The 22,055-nt window shown below is 41.5% G+C and overlaps 1 protein-coding gene across 1 annotated transcript in view; it reads left to right on the top strand.

Moving 5' to 3' along the window:
- Positions 1 to 22,055, top strand: part of GXYLT2 (glucoside xylosyltransferase 2) — an 89,864-nt gene that overhangs the window by 15,767 nt on the left and 52,042 nt on the right. The window contains exons 2-3 of the mRNA XM_072785375.1: positions 5,919 to 6,111; positions 13,770 to 13,901. Of these exons, the coding sequence (XP_072641476.1) occupies positions 5,919 to 6,111; positions 13,770 to 13,901 (325 nt within the window). The remainder of the gene's footprint in view (positions 1 to 5,918; positions 6,112 to 13,769; positions 13,902 to 22,055) is intronic.

Genomic DNA, 22,055 nt, shown 5'->3' with positions numbered 1-22,055 from the left:
TGAAGGGTCAAGAGGCAGGGAGCATCTTCTAAACTGGCTGAAGTCCTGGAGAATCCTGGGAGGGATTAGGCTGGGAGGAATTCCGTGAGCAAGGAGCTAAGCTCTTCATTGAGTTAAGAGCAGTGTCAGGAAAAAGCTGTGAGATGACACCAACAAAGATAGAAGGTAGAATATTTTTCATCTACAGACTTCACTATGAAGACATGTTCCATGTCTAGGTGTGGCAGTGAGGTGGGCAAGGAGGACTCCAGCCCATCGACTGCCCTGAGGCTCCTGGGGCAGGGGAGGAGGAGCAGCCTCCATATGGGGGTCTGTCTGCTGGGGAGGTGGCGTCCTCACAAGGCATCCCCCTGTTTTCATTAAAGCAGTATGTGAAGAGAATACCCTGAGGAAAAGGCTGAGCATAGAGTGGGCTTCCCTGAGGGCATGGGGGAAGAACTGGGGAGGAAAGAGAGGTGAGAGGTCAGCTCAGATCAATAGTTCTTGGCTGTAGCTGAACTATGGGTGGTTGTGGTACAAGCTTGTTAATAAGCAAACTCCAGGACCTCCCCCAAGACCCACTGATTCAGGATCTCCTGTGTGGTTTTCATATTAACAAGCACCTCTAATGATTGATATGCAGCTGAGTAGGGAAGCCCTTGCACTAGATGGTATCTGGCATCTCTTCCAGCTGTGAAACTACAAGAATGATGGGGATTTGGATCAGGGCCCCCAGCAGTTAGCAACAAGGAAGAGATGGATTCGGTGAGCAAATCAAAGGCTGACTCAAGAAGAGAATATGAGAGAGGCAGACCTAGTCAAAGGTGATTGGAAACATTTTTAAGCCCTACAGTAGGACTCTTTATTGACTGCTAAGCTATAAGTTTGTTTCTTTGTGCCTTACAAAAAGGAAACGCATTGGCTTAAAAAATGGAACTGTCTGGGGGCACCTGGTGGCTCAGTTGGTTAAGGATCTGACTCTTAATTTCAGCTCAGGTCATGATCTCCGGGTTGTGAGATTGAACCCCACATTGGGTTCCATGTTGAGCTTAGTGCTGGGCATGGCGCATCCTTAAAATTTTCTCTCTCTCTCTCTCTGCCCCTCCCCTGCTCCTGTACTTGCACTCGCTCTCTCTCCCTCTCTCTCTCTCTCTCTCAAAAAAAAAAAAAAAATTGAACTGTCTTCAGTTATGGTCAGGTGCACCTGGATCCAGGTGCTCAGGTAGTGCCAACGAAGATGTGACCTGCCACCTTTAGGCTCTGCTTTCTACTGTGCTGACTCCCATTCAGGCTCTACCAGTGTGGTGGCCAAGATGGTTATCATCAGTTCCAGCTTTAGTTGGAAGTTTCTCAAAATTCACTCCAGTCCTCTTTTATAAAGTATAAACAAAAACTTAGCCGTCTGTCAGAGCAGGGCTACAACTCCCCACTGCCCATTCCCTTCCCAAACAAGGGGTTAAGGAGTTTAAGGTTCATAGTCTGTACTTTCCTTGATCCTCGAAGGCTCTCAGGTGACATCTGAGAGGTGCTGAGTGTGCCTTTGGTAGGAGTGAGTGAAAGGTACACCCTTTCAGTGGCCTTAAACTTGATTATACATTGTGATCAACACAAATGCTTACTACCCGAAACCCGAGATTTTTAATGTAATATGAGAGGCAATAAGGTGGGGAAAGCAAAGGTCTCATTAAATCCCAACCACTGATACTTGAACTGCCACCAGAAGAGGCCTTTAGTTTTCTTTTTTAATACCTGTCATCAGACACCAAGAAAGATTGCACTCCCTAGCCCCTGCTTTTTAAACTGTGCAGTCCCAAATCACGGAAGCCTCTGCTAGGCTGCAGAGGAGTGCAAGTTTTCTTTAATTTAAAAAAAAAAAAAAAAAGTTGGGGGCAGCCCGGGTGGCTCAGTGGTTTAGCACTGCCTTTGGTCCAGGGCGTGATCCTGGAGGCCAGGGATTGAGTCCCACATCGGGCTCCCTGCATGGAGCCTGCTTCTCCCTCTGCCTGTGTCTCTGCCTCTCTCTCTCTCTCATGAGTAAATAAATAAAATCTTAAAAAAAAAAAGTTGTTGGGGTGCCTAAATGGCTCGGTCAGTTAAGCACCCAACTCTGGGTTTCAGCTCAGGTCATGATTTCAGGGTCATAAGATGGAGCCCCATGTCAGTGCCACTTTGCACAGAATCTACTTGAGATTCTTTCTATCCCTCTCCCTCCCCCTTGCTTGGTCATACACACATGCACATGTGCGTTCTCTCTCTTTCTCTCAAATAAAACCTTTTTAAAAAGTTGTCAAATATTTTGGGCATACAAAATGGCACAAATAATAACATAATGAATTTCTGTGTGCCTGGCACTCATCTTAAGAAATAAAAATTTAAATCCCCCAAGATAACCACCATCCTGCATTTGATGTTTATCACCCTCATGCACATTTACTACATAAGTCTGAGAACAATAGTGCTATTTGGCTTATTTTTAAGCTTCATCTAAATGCTATCATTCTATTGCTATCTTTCTGCAGGTTGCTTTTTTCCTCTTTGACCTTATATTGATATGTGATATTCTGGTTTGTTAATTTTCACTGCTATGTAGTATTCCTCTTAAACATACTGCAAATGGGGATCCCTGGGTGGCACAGCGGTTTGGCGCCTGCCTTTGGCCTAGGGCGCGATCCTGGAGACCCGGGATCGAATCCCACATCGGGCTCCCGGTGCATGGAGCCTGCTTCTCCCTCTGCCTGTGTCTCTGCCTCTCTCTCTCTCTGTGTGACTATCATGAATAAATAAATTAAAAAAAAAAACATACTGCAAATGTTCATGGTTCACCTATGTATAGACAGCAAAGTTATTTCCTTTTCTTCACTATTATAAAAGGGCTGCTGTGAGCATTCTTGAATGGGTCTTGTACAAATGTGCAAGAATTTCTTCAGGTTATATATATAGGCATAGAACTAGAGGGCTAGAGGGTGTATGAGCCTCTTTATTCCTGCTAGCTGTTACCAAATGGTTGTGCAAAATGTTTGGGTCAACTTACACTGTCAGTGGCTATTTCTTTTTTTTGTAAGGGGTGGGGGCAGAAGGAGACAGGAAGAGAGAGGATCTTAAGCAGACTCCATGCCCAGTGCAGAGATCTCACCACCTCAAGATCATGACCTGAGTCAAAATCAAGAGTCAGACACTTAACCAACTGAGCCCCCCAGGTGCCCCTCCCCAGCTATTTCTGAGCTGTTGCTCACCTCCATATCTACTCTGGAGTGTGGATTGTTTAACTTTTATATTACTCCTTAAGTTGTGCCAATCTGAAAATAAAATGGAATCCCTTTACTATTTAAATTAGTATTTTCCTGATTACTAAGGTTAAAGCTTTTTGCTCATGCACAAGCCCAATAGGTGAAGCTAAACTGGGCAGGGTTATTTGGAAGGAGCAGTGGTTCATATTTAAGATCCCTGTGCTATTGCATTGATTGTTTTAGAACTTTTGGATGATACCTGTGCTCCTAAATATTGAGCATAATTTCAGGCAAACAAGTTTGTATTAGATCTCTTTTGTAGCATGTTTTGAATAATCTTTTGCCTTTAAAAAAAAAAAAAAAAAAAGCCCTGCTGCCTCCAGAGCTCTGGATCCACTTGGCTCTGGTGGCCTGTGGCCTGTGGCAATCGGACTGTGATTTTAGCATCATCTATGGCACACCCTTCCCATCCTTTTACATAAGTTAATTGAGCGCTGACTTTCATAGTTGGTATGAAAACTGGCCCACAGAGCAGAGGAAGAGATGACATCGGAGTCCACACGGCAGGGGTCCTTCCGTTCACTAGGCATGATCCTGATCAAGCACCTTTAGTCTGTCTCCTCTGCCTGGAATGCTCCTCACCCAGAAATGCACATGACTCATCTCCCCACTTCCAAGTTGTTGTCAGATTTCACCATCTCCGTGAGGACTTTCCCAGCTTTGCACAGTATAAAAGTACCTACCAGCCTATCAGCCACTCTTGTATTGCCTCCTGCTTAGGATGTATTTCCTACATAGCCCTGATCACTGGATAACTTTCTGTGTCAGTTACCTGGTTGCAGCTACTTCCTTCTTTGTCTTTCCTCTACCACAGTTTCTGCAAGGACAAGCATCTTGGTCTGTTTTGCTCTCTTCCTGGTACGTAGAGCAGTTCTTTGCACATAGTCCTTAGTATAGATTTGTTGATTAATAAATGGTCTGAAGTTAGCAGGAAATAGCAGAGGAGAGCATTTCTGAGAAAGAAAGACACACACACAAACACACACACACACACACACACACACAAGACAGCAAGACAGAATGCATGTGCCAAGACCTGGAGACAACCCAGCAGTCTACTGACCAGAAACGAAAATGGATGGAAAGTATGAGTATGTGTGACTATGGCTACGAATATGAATGGTTCTCCGCCGAGGCTGGGGGTGTTGGAGGCAGTTGCAAGAGATGTAACTAGAAGCCATGATGATCAGTTTGGACTCAATCTGGAGGGCAGCCAGGAGCCCTTACATTATTTTAATCAAAAGAATAACATTCCTATTCGCATTGTAGAAGAACATCACTCTGGTGCCAACAAGAAGAAATGATAGGGTGAGAATTAAAGGATAAGACTGGAGGCAGGTGGGCCATCTAGGGAAATGGCACAGTGGCCGAGATGAGAAAAGCTGGTGGTCTCACCAGGTCGCAGCAGGTGGATGAAGAGAAGCAGACAACTTCGGGTGGTACTTAGGATATGTCTAGTGTCTTTCTGCGATCTGTGCAATCAGTGGAATCTGTATCTCGGCATCTGAGCTTAGTTGAGCCTCCAATAAGCTCCTCTTAAGTGAGCAAATTGGAAAGCCTTCTGATGTGCTCCACCCACATCTTCACTTCCCCTCCCAGTGAAAGAAATCTGGAGCAAGACTGCCATGATTCAACAAAGCAGTGGCTAATGGAGCAGTGCACGGATTGGACTAGGAGGTTTTGGAAGGAAGGTAGCATTCCATGTCCAAGTTTCCCCGGCCTCCAACTCTTTTGTGCAAGTAAATTAGTTTCATTTGTCTCAGGGCACCTTTTCCAGGCCAACTCCTTCCAACTTGCCTGCAAATGTCTCTCAGTGGTGTGTTTGAGGCTTGGCTGCATCTCCTTGTCTGGAACAAATCTTTTATTACGAGGAAATAGCTGGATGATGATTCTGGACTCTTGGACCTTATTCCCCTCTCAGCTGTTGACTCAGGATTTGATACCTTGGTAATTTGCAGCTTAACCTGCCTCCTTGCCTGCCTGTTTCTCATTAATATGACTTACATACTGGAAGCTGAATTTCAAACCTGCCACCTCAGCAATTTTGAGCGAGACAGTTAGGATTAACACCTGTTTCTCAAGACTCTCCAAAGATGTGATGGAGGGACATATGTTATTTTCTTTGCTCACCTCCCAGACTTGCATGATTTTCCTTTGGTGCGGTGGTCATGCATTCCACTGCAACCTAAAACCATCCAGATGATGGGGATATCATGTTGCTGGTTTCACATGGGAAAGCCACAACCCACCCTCATTTTGTTCATGTTGCATTCAAATCTAATTTGCGTGGCCCGTGTGAGTGTGAGCACCACAGCCCCAGTGTCAGCTGTTGGAAGTTTAGCAACTTACTATTTCCAAACATGGGCCATTCGGCAGCCAACAGGCACTCTCGACAGCTGAGTGGGGCAGAAAAAGTCTCAGACACCTATGACAGTCCAAACAGTGACTCATCCTGCTATTGCCAGGATAAATACAGGAATAAATGGTATTTTTCTCTAAGCAGGAAGAATTGTCAAAATGCTTATCACTTTATAAAATATAGCAGATTGTAGCTGTTCATGTCTTGAAATGTTCCAACCATTCACTAGCTGGGCTTTTTTTTTAAATTTTGTTAGTTTATTAATAGCCTTAAATTGTTTTTCTTCTTCCTAGGAGGCCTGGAGAACTCAGGAGTTTTCAGGCTGTGCTGCCTCCAGAGCTCTGGATCCACTTGGCTGTGGTGGCCTGTGGCAATCGGCTGGAGGAGACACTGGTCATGCTCAAGTCAGCTGTACTCTTTAGCCACCGGAAGATCCAATTCCACATCTTCACAGAAGACTCTCTGAAGCCCGAGTTTGATAAGCAGGTGAATTTGTAGACATGGTGGCGCAGTAGTTACTGAGTGCAGCCAGACTGCATTTTGGGACATGCGTATCCCGTTCACTAATGTGATTCTCTAATTTTTGCTATGTACTCAGCGTGGGACCACGAACTCTTGACTCTGAGCCTTACTGTTCTCATATATAATTTGGGGATAGTCATACCTACCTTACAGAGCTATTGTAAGGGTTCTGTGAGATGATGAACTTGAAGCATTTGACCCCAGGGCCTAAGCCCTCTGGTGTAGTTAACATTGTTCTCATTTAGGGGGCAGGTACCTTTCTACAAATTATATGTGTTTTTTGAATGACAAGTAATAAATGTTCATTAAAATAAATTCAAATGATACAGATGTTATAGATTAAAAGGCAGGAGTCCTTGGTACCCCCAGTCCCACACAAAAAACTATCAGTTATCAATTTTGAGTTATTCCATATTTTTTTCATGTACAAGTGTGTGTGTGTGTTTATCTGTGATGTATGTATGTATGTGTGTATACATGTATATTTATAGATATAATCATATACCCGAATAACACATATAATTGTATGTGCCCAGATTAAAATATATTTCTTTTATAAAAGCAAGGTTATTCTCTATGTGTTGTACCGGAACTTGCTTTTCCTCCTTGAAAACCATATCATCAGCATCATTCCAGATCAGGACTCAAACATTCTTACCTCATCTTTTCTGGTGACTGTGTAATGTTTTATCATGTGCCCAGATCCTTGTTTACTTGGCTATTCTGATACTGAAGAACAGGTGATGATTTTTTACCACTGCACAAGGAGAGCTTTGGAAATACCTCTTCTCCCCAGTCTAGGTACATGTGTGACTTTACAGACCACACTTGGCTTTGTCCTAGATGTTTTCTCTTGCGGTAAGGCCTTGAGTGCTGGTAGAGAAAGAAGCGGTTTTGTTTTGCATCTACTCACTTGGGGTCAGCAGGGCCTCCTCCTGTCACCAGCCTGGCTGCACTAATGAGAAATGCCAAAGAAGCATGTTAGGCAGAGTAAGGCTAATGACAGAAGGCTAGAAAATGTGTTATGTTTTCTAAAGAAAAATATCACCTTGACATCATCACCAAGAGAAGCCAAAGAGTCTCAAAGCTTTGAAATTGATTAGAAAATGCCTTGAAGGGCAGCCCGGTGGCTCAGGGGTTTAGCGCCGCCTTCAGCCCAGGGCCTGATTCTGGAGACTGGGGATCTAGTCCCGTGTCAGGCTTCCGGCATGGAGCCTGCTTCTCCCTCTGCCTGTGTCTCTGCCTCTCTCTTTCCCTCTCTGTGTCTCTCATGAATAAATAAATAAAATCTTAAAAAAAAAAAAAAGAAAATGCCTTGAAAAAGATCGGAGTCAAAGGAAGGGGAAGGGGTTGGAACACACATGGTTTGCTGCTCTGCAGCTGTGGTGAAAAGAGATGGTGATGATAATTACCATTTATCAAGGGCTTCTGATTTATGATTTACTCCTACTTAACCCTCACCGGAAGGTAGCAATCATGTCCCTCTTTTGCAAAGAGTTTTAGTGATTTACTCATCAGGTGTTGGTTCAAGGTCACAGCTTCAGACCTCCATGAGCTTAACTCTTGTACCCAACTACCTCTCCAACTAGTAGACGGAAGACTCATCTGCAAAACTCAGCTCCCTGTGTGCTTGCTGCCAGATCTCAGGCAAGCCTTGTGGCCTTTTAGAGCTTCAGCTTCCCTGTCTGTAACCTGAAGCTATCAGCATTGATAAAAGAGCTAAGGTGTCTAGAATCAGGATAGGTTAGGTCAGGCTGCCATAACATCTCCCGAAAAGCTCGGAGATTTTCCATGTTCCTGCTGTTTTTCTCACACGGGCACTTAGGTCTGGGACAAAGATGACAGAGATTGTGCCTTTTTTGTTTTGTTTTGTTTATTTATTTATTTAGGTAATTTCTACACCCACAGTAGGGTTCAAACTCGCGACCCTGAGGTCAAGAGTCACATGCTCTTTTGACTAAGCCATCCAGGCGCCCCACGACTATTCACGCTTTGAGTTGCACCTGCTGGAACACTTGGTCTCTAAGTTCTTGGGATGCCATGCAGGAAAGAGAGTGACAAGTGGATCACGACTGAGCCTTTTGCTCCCCCAGCTTGGCAGTGACATGAGTCTTTTCCACTCACATTGAACTGTCCAGAAGCAGTCACAAGGCTCAACAGCAAGGGGCTGAGAAGTGCTTAGTGTGCAAGAAGTGAGGAAAGTGGGCTGTGGGAAAACTCTAGCAATGTCTTGCACAGTATCCATCTAACAAGTATTTGTTGAGTACCTACTGTGTGCTAGAGGCTGGAACATGAGGATAGAGTAGAACAAAATAGATTTGAACTTGAAGAAGGCAAGGGCAAGGAAGATGTGTGTAACTATGTATATGGGGCAGATTATATTTCCCAAAGAAGCTCCCAGTGGCCCCACCTTCTGTTATTTGCACCCTAGGGTGCTCTCCTCTTTCACCGTCCCAAGGTTTGGTCTGTGTGACTGGCAGCATAGGGAAGATGCCATGCTCTGTCACTTCTGAGATTACATTTCAAAAGGCACCATGCTTTCTATCTTGGTTGCAATCACTTTCTCTCCTGAGTCACTTGCTATGGGGTAAGCCACTTTCATGTCAGAGCAGCCCTTGTCCAGGCCTACGTGGTGAGGAATCAGGGCTTCTTGTGACACTCATGTGAGTGAGCTTGGAGACAGAACGTCCCACTGCATCAAGCCTTCGGATGACTGTAGCCCCAGCCAGGAGTTGGACTATCCCCTCATGAGGGGCCCTGAGCCAGAAAAACCCAGCTTACAGATTTTTGACTCTGAGAAACTGCATGAGAGAATACATTTTCGTGGTTTTTGAGCCACTAAATTTTTTATAAGGTAATAGCTAATTCATATGCGTCCATATGCATCATATGTATATATATGAAAAATAGAGTATGCTACATGTAATGTTTGTGTGACATATAAGGCTTGGACATAGAAAGAATCTAGCGTCTGCCTGGCTTTCTTGGGATGCCTGCCCCAGGAACCTGGCCGACATGTGGTGAGAGAGCCCAAACTAGCCCATATGGAGAGATCATGTGGAGAAGCCCACTCAGAGAGGAGCTGAGATCCCCAGCCCATAGCTGGCCTCAGTGGCCAGACACATGAATGGACTAGCATTCAGATGATTCCAGCCTCCAGTCTTCAGAGCTTCTAGCCTAGGCCCCAGATATGTAGCAGTGTAAGACGCCCCTTCTCTACCTCATCCGAATTCCTAATCCATGGAATCTGTGAACATAACAGATAGTCATTTTATACTACTAAGTGTGGAGATAATTCACTATGAGCCATGGTAATGGGCACATTATAAATTAGGAACTAAATTGTATGGGAAAATCATTGAATTTGAAAAATAATTTGAATTGCTCTGACGACTTTATCCTTGTGATGGCTCCTTTCCTCGGGTCTTTGTTAGACCAGTGAAGCTCAACTAACAAAGGAAATTGAAATAGGGTATTAAAAGACAAGCAGGGATCATGGTGCCAGTTTAGATATACAATCTTGACTCTTATGGAAGTCACAGAACTTTTCTCAGTCTCAGTTGTTTCATCTGCATGGAAGGGCAAATGATCCTTGCTCTGTTATTGCAGAGCATACTTGTGAGGCTGAATCAGATGATCTGTTTATTCTTTCGTTCCCACAAAGATTCTTTGGAACATCTCCTGAACCTTGCTAGCCCTAAGTAGTAGGGCTTTGTGGGCAGTTGGTTTGTGTGTAGCCACAGGAGATGCTGGTATGGAGGGGCAGCATCTGCCACCCTTCACAAGGGTCTCATTTCCAACCCTGAGGCATTGTGGGAGTATCCAGTTTCTTGTGATAACTTCCTGTAAAGCTCAGGGCAGTGTGTCTGAGGGTAAAAACAAAACAAAGTGCCGGTTGACATTATGATTCCTCTGGAAGCTGCTTTAGGGGTGAATTCTATTATATATAAGCAGAATGTTCTTTAAAATTTCTAAGCTGTATAAGTACAATAAGTTTAGTGGTACTTACCAGGTATAATGTAGATACTTAATACTTTGGCGTTTCATTTATTTTTGTCATCTCTCAATATAGAAACTGAAAATGCCAGCTGGTTGATTTCCTAGCCTTTCCAGGCAGCTCAGGAATCAGACATGTGTTTTAGGTTTGGCTCATCTGTCAGGAAAAAATGGGACACAGAAGGGGGGATAACCACCAATCCATTCTGGTGATAGGTGGTGCCAGCGGGATGGAAACATGCTGTGTGTGCGTGTGTGTGTGTGTCTCTAACACAGGAAGAGGTGTCAACAGGAACTTCCAGTGGCTGGAGTTGGTATACTATTCAAATACATGTACTGAAACAAATGTAAATGGGCTGAACATTCCAGTTGAAAGACATAGATTGGCAAAGGTAAATAAACCCTTCTAGAAGATAGGATACTAAAGATCGAAGAGTCAAGGAAACCCACAGACCATGGGACCTTCCCATTCTCCTTCTGGGGCCGATTTTGGACTATTGTGCTCAGTTTTACTGAGTATTTTTCCCTAGTGTCCATGGACTTGGTCAATATTGTCACACTGAGTGTTTATGACCAGTGTTAGTTCTAACGTGTCAGGACAGTTGTGCCGGGTTTTGTGCCTGGTGTGGGTTCTAATTGGTCAGTGCCCTTCATAAATCAGTGATCAAATACTTTATCACTCCTTTCTCACTCTGAGATTTCTCTCTCATATATCCATCTCTAAACTTCAAGTCTAAAGCATTATCAATGGTATGTTTCTTCAAACATTTTTATGTGACCATATAAGCAACATGTGTACATTGTAAAAAAAAAAATCATAAAATTATAAATAAAAAAATCAACCATCCTAATGGTCAGGAAAAGCAATTTTAACCTATTTACTTATATTTCTTTTTTTATGTATCAACATCCAAAATGGGATCATACTCTATATTTCTTCTCACATCACTGAGTCTTATATTACTGAGTTTCTTCTAAATCTGGGGTTGTCTAACTTTTCTCTGTAAAAGACCAGACAAAAGCTTTTTTAAGCTTTGCAGGCTGTGTGGTCTTGTAGCTACTCAAGTCTGATAATCAGTGAAAAAGCAGCCATAGAAATATGTAAACATACTTAGGTGTGACAGTGTTCCAATAAAGCTTTTATTTATGGACTCTAAAATTCAAATCTCATGTGATTTTCACATGTCACAGAATATTACTCTTGTTTTTACTTTTTAAAGCTATTTATAAGTGTCTAATCATTCTTGGCTTGTGTGCTTTTTGTAGCAGGCTGGATTTGGTGTTTGCACTGCCAGTGGCTTGCTAACCCTTATTGTACTGTGTTGTCACTAGTAGGTGCATGATATTCTGTTATGTAGACATACCCCAGAGCTTTTTAGCCAAATTGTTATTTAGGTTGTTTCCAGCTTTGCACTGTTACAGATAGCGTTATGATATTATTGTTATAAATATGAATGCACTTTTAAATTTTTCCTTAGAAAATTCTTAGAAGCAGGGCATCCCTGGTGGCTCAGCGGTTTAGTGCCGCCTTCACCCCGGGCATGATCCTGGAGACCTGGGATCGAGTCCCACATCGGGCTCCTGCATGGAGCCTGCTTCTCCCTCTGCCTGTGTCTCTGCCTCTCTCTCTCTCTCTCTCTCTCTCTGTGTGTCTCTCATGAATAAATAAATAGATCTTTAAAAAAAAAAGAAAATTCTTAGAACTATTGAGTCAATGGGGAAGCATTAACTCAAAAAATTAAGAAGATACACAGATGGCAGATAATCATACGAAAGAATGCTCAACATCATATCATTGGGGAACTGCAAAGGAAAACAATGAGATACCATTGCACACGTATTAGAATGGCTAAATCTGCAACATTGACAACACAAAATGCTGCTAAGGATGTGCAGCAACAGGGATCCCTGGGTGGCGCAGCGGTTAAGCGCCTGCCTTTGGCCCAGGGCACGATCCTGGAGACCCAGGATCGAATCCCACATCGGGCTCCCAGTGCATGGAGCCTGCTTCTCCCTCTGCCTGTGTCTCTGCGCCTCTCTCTCTCTCTGTGACTATCATAAATAAATAAAAATTAAAAAAAAATCTTTAAAAAAAAAAAGAAAGGAGGTACTTGAACTGTCCTTTAAAAAAAAAAAAAAAAAAGGATGTGCAGCAACAGAAACTCTCCTTCATTGCTGGTGGGGATGCAAGATGGTACAGCTACTTTGGAAAACAATTTGACACTTTCTTAGAAAGCTAAATGTAGACTATACAGTCCAGCAATCACACTCTGCGATTTACCTTGATGAACTGAAAAATTGTCTAAAAACCTGCACGTACGTGAATGTTTACAGCAGCTTTATTTATAATCGCCCAATCTGGAAGCAACCAAGATACCCTTCTGCAGGTAAATGCATAAACAAATCATTGTATATCCACACAAGGGAGGAACCTTAAGTGAATTTTGTATAAGAAGGCCAATCTGAACAGGTTATATACTGTATGATTCCTATTATATCACATTCTGGAAAAGGCAAAATTAAGAGACAGAAAAATAATTAGTGGTTGTAGGAATTCAGTGGGAGGGAAGGTGGAAGGGGTAAATAGGTGGAAAAGAGGAGATTTTTAGGGTGCTGAAACTATTCTGTAATGGTGGATACTCAATATTATGCATTTGTCAAAGCCTATAGAATGTACAACACAAAGAGGGAACCCTAAGGTAAGCTATGGACTCTACTTACTAACATAATGGATATTGGTTCATCAGTTGTAAGAAATACACGACACTACTGGAAGATGTAGGTAATGGGGAAAGTGTGGGGATGGGGGAAGAGGGGGATGGTAGATGGAATTCTGTGCTTCCTTTTCAGTTTTCCCGTAAACATAAAAGTCCTCTAAAAAATAAAGCCCATTAAATAGTTTTGTTATGATATTAACATATGCAAAGAAAATAATAATATATACTCACTGTGAAAGTTCTAAAGAACACAGAAATATAAACTTAAAAAATGAAACCACCACCTCCACAGGTGTCCACTTTTAACAGTTTTGTGTCTATCTGTCTAGATTTTTCTCTTCGTATAAAATACACATGCATATATTTTCCCTTTAAGACAGAAACATAAATTTTTTTTGCAGTTTGCTTTTTCTAAAGTCTATATATAATAAATATTTTTCCTTAGCACATATAGATCTACTTTAATTGTTACAATAGTCTATTGTATAGTTCTATCATAATTTTCCCAATTCCCAATTATAGGGCATTTAGTTTGTTTTCATGGTTTTTTTTGTTGTTGTTGTTTTGTTTGTTTGTTTGTTTTTATTACAAACTAGCCTGTGTTGAAAGTCCTGTGCCTTTATCTTTTAGGATTGGTTGTTCCCAATTTCCAAATTGTCCTCTTGGAAGTTTATTCAAATTTATATTCCCCTTGTGGTGTTTATGTACCAGTCTCCTAACATCCTTGACAACTCTGGATGTTATATTTTTTTTAATGCTAGCTATGGTCTTTCATTCATTGAGCATTAATCATTGTGGTGAAGTTGGGTAAATTATCTGAATAATTTCCACTTGAACATCCAGAAGCTTCAGGTGTTTTCCATATTTCTGGGGCCTATTCACCCTCCCCTTGTCTTCCTTATTTTTCAGTTACGACAGTGGCCTGACTCATATACAAAGAAATTTGAGCACAGAATCTACCCCATCACGTTTTCAGTTGGAAACCCTCAGGAATGGAAGAAATTATTCAAACCATGTGCTGCTCAGAGACTCTTTCTTCCGGTAGGAACAAGAGCTTTTAATCAAATGATGCTTGTGAGATAATTACTCTTGGAAACATGGTGGAATTAACTGGTGTGTGTTTAGAGACATTTTACTTAGAGCTGAAATGTATTTCTCTTGGATTCTGTAATTGATTCTCTTAATTTTGGGGTATAGAGGGTTCCTGTGTTCAAGCAGTTGTTTCTCAAAGATTAAGGAACTGAGAGCATCCAATGCATGTGTTGGAGTATGGGTCTTTGTGACTTTGGCTCCACCTTAATAGCTTCGTGAACCTCTGTTAAGTCCCCCATCTTCACTAGGCCTCATGTTCCTCCACAGGTTTTGCACATAGTTGACCCTCAATAAATGTTAGCTTTGATAACTTTTACTTCTCTTAAAACAACGATTGCCAGATGTAGCCATGCTAGGGAACAATTCAAAAAAGGTCCAGAGTTTTTGATTCAGCCTGTTGGTTTTTAATTTTTGGATTAAATATTTTTTGTTCCTTTTTAAAAGTCCTAAATAGAAAAATCACTGAGGATGTATCAAACTCCCTTGGAGTTTGAGCCTGACAGTGCACTGAACAGGCAATTGGAAGTATGATCTGTGCTGAAGTCTCATGAATATATGTAACCTGGGGTTTCACACTGGTCGGTGAGAGGTCATAGAACATTCTTTGGGGCATGGCATTTATGGTGAGGCATGACCAGCATAAAAAGCAGGAATCACTGAGTGACAAGGGCCTGGCTGGTAATGAGAAAGAAGAGGGTACCAAGCAGATGGAATAATATATTCAAAGGCCCCAAGTTGGGAAAGGAGCATGGTAAGGAAAATAAAAGAAGGTAGAGTCACCAGAAAATAGGGTGACTTGCGATTGAAGAGGTCAGCAGGGTTGTTTAGTCTTTGTGTTAAGGGCATTGAGAAGCCATTGACTGATTTCTAGCATGTAAATGGGATGATCTGGCTTGTGTCTTAAAGAGGACACACTAGTTCATTGCAGTGGAATCGCTAGGCCAGTTACTGCTGATTTGGGCATGTTGGGTACCTTCAAGATGGATTCAGAACCTGCCTGACAAGTAGAATTTACCATTGGCTTGTTGTAAGAGTTGCAGGGGAGGGAGGTGAAAAGGATTTCACCCAGGTCTCTGAGCTGAACAACTATTAAGGCTGATCTGTTTGAATTGCCAATATTCAGCTTTTTATGAGCTACAAAAAAAGGCAGTTTGTTCCGGTTCATCCTACTGGTGGATGGTGATCTTTGGAGAGATGGAAAAGACAGGAGGATAACCAGTTTTCATGGGTGTGATGAGTTTAATTTGGGTCATATTGGTTTTGAGGTGCTCAGGAGATGGCCATGTAGAAAAGTCTTACCATCTGTTGGTTTGAAACTCTATACAGCAAGTGGCCTTTTTAGCATTTCCTACCCAGAACCTGTGAGAAGAACGAGGCCTGGCTGTACTCTGGGTGCCTATTTGCACATGCTTACTCACTCATTAAATGACCTGTTTGTCACACGCCACAGACCTTCATGTGAGATGGGATTAATTGCATAAAAGTGTGGGTAAGGAAAGACTACCTCAAACTGGAACTAAAATCTGTAGGTTGCTGATATAAAAACGAATTACTATTTCAGAAGATGAGAAAAAAATGTCAGGTTTCTTCTTATCTCTGTTTTAGGGGAGAAAATGTACTCAAAAACCAAGGTTACTATTGGAAGATTGTCTTTCCAAACTATCCAAAAAATACAAGCAACCCAGTGAAACCACATTTGAATTTCCCCTGACCTTGTGTGGTGACTTTATTGCCACTATTAAAAAAACAAACCTACCACATGATGATTTTCATTCATTCCCAGCTAAGTAAGTATTGCATTTTGAATGACAAATGAGTGCTGGCATTCCTTATCTGCTTTTGATAATGGAAACTAGCCCTCCTTAAAAATAATAAAGAGAGATTGTGGTTGACAGGACATTTACCTTCTCCAGGTTGTACATCATAACAGCAGATTATGAACGTAGCTTTTTTGGGCATCAGTAGAATGTATTGATCCTCAGGGTAATTTGAAATAAAGTCTAGGTGATGTTTTCCTTGAAATTCATCTCTGTAAAACCAAATCAAATGTACTGCTGAGGCAACAGAGAGAAGATGGAGATCCCAAAATGCAAACATTCTAGCAAGCAGTAGGTCAATCAACTGAGAACCACAATCACCCATATTCCAAGGGGGTATAATCTACCCTAAGCCTGTAGAAAAAAAAAAAACCAACAACCTTCTCACATAAGATTTTACTATCAGAATAAGATCAGAGAACAGGTCTGCAGCTCAAGCTTATTAGATTCACAAGTACAATTAGTAGAACTCAGATCCCCCCAATTCATGATTTATGAAGTCCTGGAAACAGTGGACATTTAATTTTCTATTTCTTTGAATAATAGTCCTAAGAGCAAGACCATTATTAGTGCAAAGTAAACTGCAGATGGCTTCTACTAGTAAGCTCTCAAAGATGCATACTGTTCTCGGGTAACTCAGAAGCTTAAAGTATTTAAAACAATCTGCCAATTATAAATAAATTATATCTGTTCATTAAAATTTATTCTGGAGTACTTTTCCCTTTTTCTTTAGTAATAGCTGTAAAACTTTCACTATTGTAAAAATAATTGAGTGTCATGAATTCAGATCACCTCTCTCCCATTTAATTGGAATCGGTGAGATTTTCTGATGGATCTATACATTTTGTTACACACTCTGCCTCCTTGCTTCCAAGATTTCATTTATTTATTTGAGAAAGAGAGACAGAGAGAGACAAAGAGAGAGAGAGCATGAGCAGGTGGGAGGGGCAGGAGAGAGAGACAAGACACTCTGCTGAGCAGAGAGGCAGATACAGATGCAGATGCAGCGGCGTGGATGCAGGGCCAATGTGGGGCCAATCCCAGGACCCTGATCATGACCTGAGCCAAAGGCAGATGCTTAACCGACTGAGCCACCCAGGTGCCCCTGCCTCTTCTATTCCAAAAACCACTAATTATGGTCTTCTGGGGATCCTAGATATACTCCAAACATTACAGAGACACTGAATTGCAGAATCTTCAGAGACTTTATTGACAAGTGGCACCCAGTATGGAAATATACATTAGACTAAGGTGCTATGTAGGCCTAACCCAGGGAAAAAGGCCTTTTTAATCCAGGTTTTAATAAATTCCAAGATTATAGTAATATTTGATGTCTTTCCTGCTTCCACACTTGCCATAGGCATTCATCTCAGAGGAAGGAGTTAGAGAAGAATATTGGCATGAGACATAAGATAAAATTGCTTACAGCCTTGACCTATAAATTCTTCCTGAATTCTCTGGATATTTCTATATTTCTAATAAACTCAACCCATCCTTTAATATTTCAAAGGAATATCATGCCAAATAAATAAAAATCTTAGATTACCTAGATTTGCTACATCATATCAAGAATAACAATATATAGGGGCACCTGCTTGGAACAGTTGGTTAAGCATCCAGCTTTTGGTTTTGGTCCAGGTCATGATCTCAGGGTCGTGGGATTGAGCCCTGGCATCAGGCTCTGTGCTCAGCACAGAGTTTGCTTGGGACTATCTCTCCCTCTCTCTCTGCCCCTCCCCTCTTCAAATAAATAAAATAAATTTTAAAAAATAGAGTAACAATATATCATCTTCCCTTTCCACTTATAGTTTGTTAAGGAGGTTTGTAACTAGTTCCAATATTTGGAAAATTATATACTTACAAGTGATATTCTAATGAGTCAGCTGTAGGCTATTCATTAAGGCTACTCGAAAGGTTGCCTGACTTACAAGAACTTCCTATAATTAAAGTCAGACTTCTGTAATATTATTAATATTATAAGTAAGCATTAGCAGTCAACATTGAGTTTTCCTTGGAACCAACCCTTTGGATGTCAACAAACATTGACAAATATGTGGGAACATGTTAAAAATCTATTAGAATCACCATAAATGATGTCTCTATAGTTCATTAAGCATCAAGAGACCATAAATTATTGGGATGAGATAAGCTATCAAAAAGGTCACATAAAAATGATGCTAGATGCCTATTTCATTGAACAAACAAGCTTTCCACAATCCTTATCATTAGCTCATACACTACTAAAGGTTTGACATTCAGGATATTAGTTACAACTCTTAGTTACATGTAAAAAACTCAACTTCAACTAGCTAAGGAAAGAAGGAAATTTTTTGGCTTATCTTACCATGAAGTCCAGATGATCCCAAGTGTAGGGCTGATCCAGGGGCTCCCATGATGTCACCCAGGCTCTGTGTGTCTCTTCCTCAGTTCCTTGCAAAGCTCACTCCAGGAGTATAATGACTGCTTGAAGCCCCCTGACATCAAATTCTAAAGGCTTAGCTTAGAAAAAAGAGCAAGAAGGGTGGCTACTTCCAAAATGGTGGCAGAAGAGCTCTGTGGAAATGTTCCCCAGTGAGACGGGCATAACTGGTGAAAATTGTTTTTTTTTTATTTATTTGTTTGATTTAGAGAGAGAGAGAGAGAGAGAGAGAACAAGAGTGGGGGAGGAGCAGAGGGAGAGGGAAAAGGAGAGGGAAAGAATCTCAAGCAGACTCCACACTGAGCTTGAGCCTGACATAGGACTCAATCTCACAACCCTGAGACCATGACCTGAGTTGAAACCAAGAGTTGAATGCTTAACCAGCTGAGCCACCCAGGTGCCTCTGGCAAAAATTATTTTTAAAGCAACTATCTAGTATCTTTGGGTATTGTGCTAAGGGTCTAAGCAAATGAGGAAACAGAGTATTCAAGAAAATCTACTGATGTAACAAGTCCAGGCTTGTTCTGCTCACTGCATGACAGGCCCACGGGTCTAGATGTTAGGGTAAGGAAAGTAACTTTACCAGCAAGCCAAGGAGATACAGACTGTTCTCCTAAACAACCATCTCCCCTAGGCATGAAATTCAAGCTTCTTTTATGTTAGCAAAGGTAGGGAGGGGTGGTGAGGAGGTTGCAGTCAGGAGGTAACTGATGTCTGTAGATATCTAAGGAAGGTCATAAAACTTCTTTGTCCTTGGTCAGTTGATCTTTGTGTGCAGGAATTTGGTCATGTCATTCCTGTAAATGTTAAGCATAGCATAGTCATTTCTGTATGTGCTTCCTTATGTTCTTGGGTGAGGTAGGTTTTGGGAAGAAAGAAGTTTCTGCAAATCTTACCTGTAAGCAAAATTTCTTTAATGATTAACATATCTACGTACGTGCAGGACTAAGGCAGAAGTTTCCAAGCTATAGGTCACAGCAGCAAAGGGAATAGAAGTGATATGGAGTCAAGCATGCTGGTTTTTTCCCCCGTTACACTAAAACTTGTTAAGAAAGAGGGAGAATCCGTGACATTTGAACTATGACCTACTCCCTCCATCTCCCCTTCCAACTCAGTATGATGGAAAGTCAACTATAGACAATTCAATCAGGAATACAAGGATCCTTTTCTCCCCAGCCCCCAGTAGACAGATATGGTATTGCCTTAGGAGGCGCAAGTCATCAGCAGTTCTCATCTCTACCAGGTATGAATCATGGAGTTTAAGTTCCAGGCAAATGTGGCCAATGTTCTGGGGCTTCCTTAATTAAGAGTAAGCTAACAGCTTCATGAGAGCAACAAACTAAAATATAGGCCAGTTAGTTTATAAGAGAAGCAGGGAAAGAGACAGAAAGTGCCCTCTTGTTGGCAGAACAATGTTCAAAGACTGGCCTCAGAAACTATCCCTGCAAATGAGCCTAAATTTAATTGTATCAAAAGGAGGAGCAATTTGAGCCTCAAAGACAATAGAACAATCGGCTGGCAATTAGTGGAGGCTAATAGCTGGGTATAATACCAACAGTCAGTTTAACAGAAAGATTAGAGAAAGGGTCAGTCAAAGATAGGTGATAAACCACTGTCATTTCAGGGTTACTGTGTGCATGCCTAAGGCTGCACCCACTGAGGAACATCATAGGCTGCATGCAGTGGGTGAAATGGACTTCACTAAAATAGTCCAGGCAAGATGCTAAACAAATAAATAAGTAAACAACATCTATAAGCCCTGTAGGTTGGAGGTGCTAAAATATATTACCTAACATATCTTAAATTATATTAGCATGCTATAACATATTAGCATGCTAAATGTATTATCCAAAATTTTTTCATCAAAAAATATGATGCATTCAAAGAAATAGGAAAGTATGACTCATTCACAGGAAAAAATGCAAGCAATAGAAAATGCCTATGATAGGACACAGATGTCAGATTTAATAGAAAAAGACTTAACCCTTTTGGGGGCCAGGCCTCACCCTGCTCACTTGCTGGGGTCTCATCCCTGAGGGACACAGTACAGCCCTCAGGCTTTGCTGGTATGGGCTCAGGACCTGTGGGCACCCATAGGGCCTGACTAGGAGCGTATGGGCACCATCACCACCATATAGGCCCCCAGCCATCCCCAGCTGTCAGTAATTAAAAGCAATCTAATACACACACACCAAAAAAAAAAAAAAAAAAAAAAAAAAAAAAAAAAACAACAAAAAGAAAAAGACTTTAAAGCAGCCATTATAAACATGTTCAAGCAATAAAAGGGAACCATGCTTAAAGGAGTAAAGTAAGTTATGATGACAGTGTTTCATGAAATTAAGAATATAAATAAAGACATGAAAATTATTTTTTTTAAAGAGCTGAATGGAAATTCTGGAGTTAAAAGGTACAATGATTGAAATGAAAAGGCATTAAAGGAGCTCACAGCAGATTTGAAATTTAAGTAGAAAAAATTGGTAAATTTGAAGGTAAATCAATAAAATTCATGCAGTCCAAGGGATAGAGAAAAATAATAAAATTGAACAGAAACTAAGAGAAATGAGCAACACATCAAGTACACCTGCATATGCAATACAGGAGCCCCAGAAGGAGAGGAGAGAGAGAGAAAGGAATAGGAAAAAAACTATTTGAAGAAATAATGGTTGAAAAGTTGCAAACTTGGATTACATGGGTGGCAGAGAGGTTGAGTGTCAGACTCTTGGTTTCAGCTCAGGTCATGATCTCAGAGTGAGTCATGAGATCAAGCCCCACGTACAGCTCTGCACTCAGTGCAGAGTCTGCTTAGGGTTTTCTTTGCCTTTGCCCTTCCCTCAGTCTCTAAAATAAATAAATCTTTATTTAAAAAAAAGAGAAAATTTGCAAATTTGATGAAAAACAATATATACATAAAAGTTAAAAGAACTCTAAGTAAGATAAATTCAAAGAGATCCACACGCAGATAAATCATAATTTAAAAACCTGAAGACAGGGATCCCTGGGTGGCGCAGTGGTTTGGCGCCTGCCTTTGGCCCAGGGCGCGATCCTGGAGACCCGGGATCGAATCCCACGTCAGGCTCCCGGTGCATGGAGCCTGCTTCTCCCTCTGCCTGTGTCTCTGCCTATCTCTCTCTCTCTCTCTCTCTCTGTGACTATCATAAATAAATAAAAATTTAAAAAAAAATAAATAAATAAAAAATAAAAACCTGAAGACAGAGTGCCTGGGTGGCTCAGTCAGTTAAGCATCTGCCTTCAGCTCAGGTTATAATCCCAGGGTCCTGGGATTGAGTCCCTCATCAGGCTCCCTTCTCCATGGAGATCCTGCTTCTCCCTCTCTCTATCACTCCTCCTGCTTGCACCCTCTCTTTCTCTCTGTGTGTCAGACAAATAGATAAAATCTTTTTTTAAAAATCCTGACAAAGTCTTAAAAGCAGCAAGAGAAAAACAACTTGTTACATACATCCTTGTTACTTACATCCATTAAGATTAACAGCATATTTTTCATTAGAAATTGTGAAGCCAGAAGGCCATGGCATGATATATTTAAAGCACCAAAAAGTGGGGGTGGGGGAAGTTATCAACTAAAAATCTTGTATCTAGCAAAACTATTTTAAAAATGAAGGTGGAGGGGATCCCTGGGTGGCTCAGTGGTTTGGTGCCTGCCTTCAGCCCAGGGTGTGATCCTGGAGTCCCGGGATCGAGTCCCACATCGGGCTCCCTGCATGGAGCCTGCTTCTCCCTCTGCCTGTGTCTCTGCCTCTCTCTCTGTGTCTCTCATGAATAAATAAATAAAGTCTTAAAAAAAAGAAGGTGGAATACACATTGCACCTAGCAGTCCTGCAGATCTGTCTCTTGCTTTAACGGTGTTTG

The sequence above is a fragment of the Canis lupus genome, chromosome 19 (assembly GCF_048164855.1).
Source record: "Canis lupus baileyi chromosome 19, mCanLup2.hap1, whole genome shotgun sequence".
Lineage (NCBI taxonomy): Eukaryota > Metazoa > Chordata > Mammalia > Carnivora > Canidae > Canis > Canis lupus.
The sequence above is the reverse complement of the archived record's forward strand: the minus strand, read 5'-3'. Positions and strand labels throughout refer to the sequence as shown.